General features: G+C 41.0%; 1 protein-coding gene across 1 annotated transcript in view; it reads right to left on the bottom strand.

The window, feature by feature from the left end:
• Positions 1 to 2,712, bottom strand: part of GPR133 (G protein-coupled receptor 133) — a 177,706-nt gene that overhangs the window by 162,609 nt on the left and 12,385 nt on the right. The window contains exon 5 of the mRNA XM_010852442.1: positions 621 to 743. Within this exon, the coding sequence (XP_010850744.1) occupies positions 621 to 743 (123 nt within the window). The remainder of the gene's footprint in view (positions 1 to 620; positions 744 to 2,712) is intronic.

Genomic DNA, 2,712 nt, shown 5'->3' with positions numbered 1-2,712 from the left:
AAAAAAAAAAAAAGGAAGAAGAAGAAGGAATAGGTTCCTAACTTCTCTTTTGTACCTATGTGTTTCACCCACGGTATTATTTTAACCACAGGCCCACAACCTTTCGCTGGGACAGCTCTCACCACTGCCCGCTCCAATCTCCACGGATATAAAAGAAGCGAACCCATGGCACGAGTCTTAAAAGGCATGCCCCGCCCAGACCCATGGCCAACATCCTGGAGCCAGAAATAACGTCCCGTGAGCCACACCATCAATTTCCTGCCCACAAACGCCACGGTCCCATCCAAACTCCACTGCGACATCACCGTGTCTGCTTTTTATGGAGGGTTCTTTTTCGTCTGTTTCTTGGGGGTTTTGGTTGTTGTTGTTTGTTGCTTTTTGCTTTACAAGATTAAATACTTTGCTCTCATGCCTCTGCAAAATGGTGTTTTAATTCCGTCTCCAGGGCCAGTCTCTGCATCCCCGTCCCCACTCCTCCCCTCAAGTCCGTATGTGACATGAGCACGCATGGTGCAGCTGAACTTTGTCTTCACATCTGCCACAGCCCAGAGGAACAGATGCCACCTGGCAATGAAATGAACTTGAAAGAAAGGAAGAAAAGAATGGAGCGCATCACTCACCCTCAGGGCCACACTGTGCCGGATTACTGATGCAGGAAGTTTTGTTCTTTCTGTAATAGAGAAACGTGACTCCTTTTCCCTCCTTGAGGTAAATGCCTTTGTTGACCTTTCCTTCTACAATATCTAAGTAAGAAGAATGGCAAACATTGTAGATTAATAATTGCAGGAGATGAAAAGTCCGGACACCTGTCAGGCTTACAAACCACTTTGATCTAAATATGCTGTATTCTTTCTATTTATAATTAAATATTTCTATTCAATGACGTTATAGATATTATTTAATATTAATGGTATTTAACATTTCATAATTGCGAACTAGACTATAAGTAATGTATTAGTGTCAATATTAAATATTATCTTATTAATATTGTATCCTAGTAATTAATATCACACCAGTTTATAATATGCACTGTAATATGACCACATTATAAGTACTGTATTTGTCAACAGTTGAGTTACTAGGAGGCATATGATTAGAATCTCCTACTGTCCTAAACTTTGATGCCATCCACCTCTTCATGAGTCCTTCTCACTGTCATCTTCACACGAGACTTTTCAGGTGAAACTCTGAGATTCAATTTCAAATGTAAAACTACACCTGTACTCTCTATCTTTCTGAATTCTCTCATTGAAAGCCCGTGATCTGACACATGGGAACCCATGATTTTAAGAGCATTCCTTTTCAGGCTCTAGGAGGGAAACTCAGAGCCACACTTCGAGGCACCCAGCAGAGCCTGCCAGTGACTGGACTGCAGGGCCAGTAGTCCTGGCGGGGACGCCAGCTCCCCCATCATTTTGTTTGTCCCATTCCGATAGCAGACCTCTCTGATGGTGTCAGTGTGATGTACATGGTTTACAGAATAGATAAGGGAAGACTCTAAAAGCCAAGGGTGATGAGTCACACATGATTGACTGGGACCAAAGCCACCCAGATGCCGCCCCTGCCCTGTGGCAGCTGCGTCCTGCCCTTAGAGCTGGTGGTCCAGATGAAGATGGACAGAAGCGCCAGGAGAACTTTGACTTGACCACTACCCTAGGTCAGATTCTCTAACAACCACTGGCATGTAGATACCAACCTGAAGGACTTCAACATCTTTCCTTATTGTTTTAAATTAATTTTTTTTAATCTATCTCGTTTATTGCTGGGGGTGGGGAATCTATATATTACATAGTTAAAATGGGCAACTTGAAGTTGCAGGATTGAATGAGGCTGTATAAACCCCTAAACCAGACTATTTGCTTGGCAAAATTAATTTTGGAAGTGAAACATCCCATAGTTGAAAGAACGATCAGGTCATATATTTTTTAAAAGGTCAGGAGCAAGACCTAAGTTATCTGAGCCAGCTTTCCATACTGACCAGAAAGCTGCCCAATTGCTACTATCTGTCCTGTTTTGTGCTGCCTAAGAAAAATCTGAAACATGTGGTCCTTGGAGGTTATTAAATAAGATAATCATTTAACCATGACTCTTGTGGGTGTGTCTTTTAGAAAACAGCTTCTAATGATTAAAAAAAAAAAAAAAATTCCAGCTACAGAAGAAATGCTGATTCTAGTGTTTGCAAGACATCAAATTTTTGATGAGGTATTTTAAAATTGACTTTAATTTTTCATTTCAAGGGCATGTTTTTCCTTCTCAAAAGAATATAATCCATTAAAAAATCCAAACAAGGTTTATTTTTTGGAAACTATCTCATCTTATGTCTGTACTGTTCTGAAAATAAGCTGCTGGTTTGGAAGACCCCGGTTGCTTGAAAGTGCATAGACACCCCCTACCCGACTATCCTTCAGTTTGTGAGATTTCCTTTAGAATTAAGCCGCAGTCTTAAGTCCTTACCATCAAATACCCTGACTCTTTGGCTCTTGGGGAGATATTTGTTCATTTGCTAGTCAAGATATAGTGAATTCATATAGAACCAGATCGGATTGGCCTTTCAATTCATTGCAGATCCAAACTTAACACAGAAGTAACACATGCTCACCTACAGTTGCAGAGAAATTTGAGTAGGCAGAGTCATTGGTATAAACAAAGGTAGAATTATGAGAAGGGAGCACAGTGAGGTTGTGGGTTCGTGATGCTGGGTGAAACAACAAA

This window comes from Bison bison, unplaced genomic scaffold, assembly GCF_000754665.1.
Source record: "Bison bison bison isolate TAMUID 2011002044 unplaced genomic scaffold, Bison_UMD1.0 scf7180017864312, whole genome shotgun sequence".
Lineage (NCBI taxonomy): Eukaryota > Metazoa > Chordata > Mammalia > Artiodactyla > Bovidae > Bison > Bison bison.
Note: the sequence above shows the minus strand (reverse complement) of the source record. Positions and strands in the feature narration are given on the sequence as shown.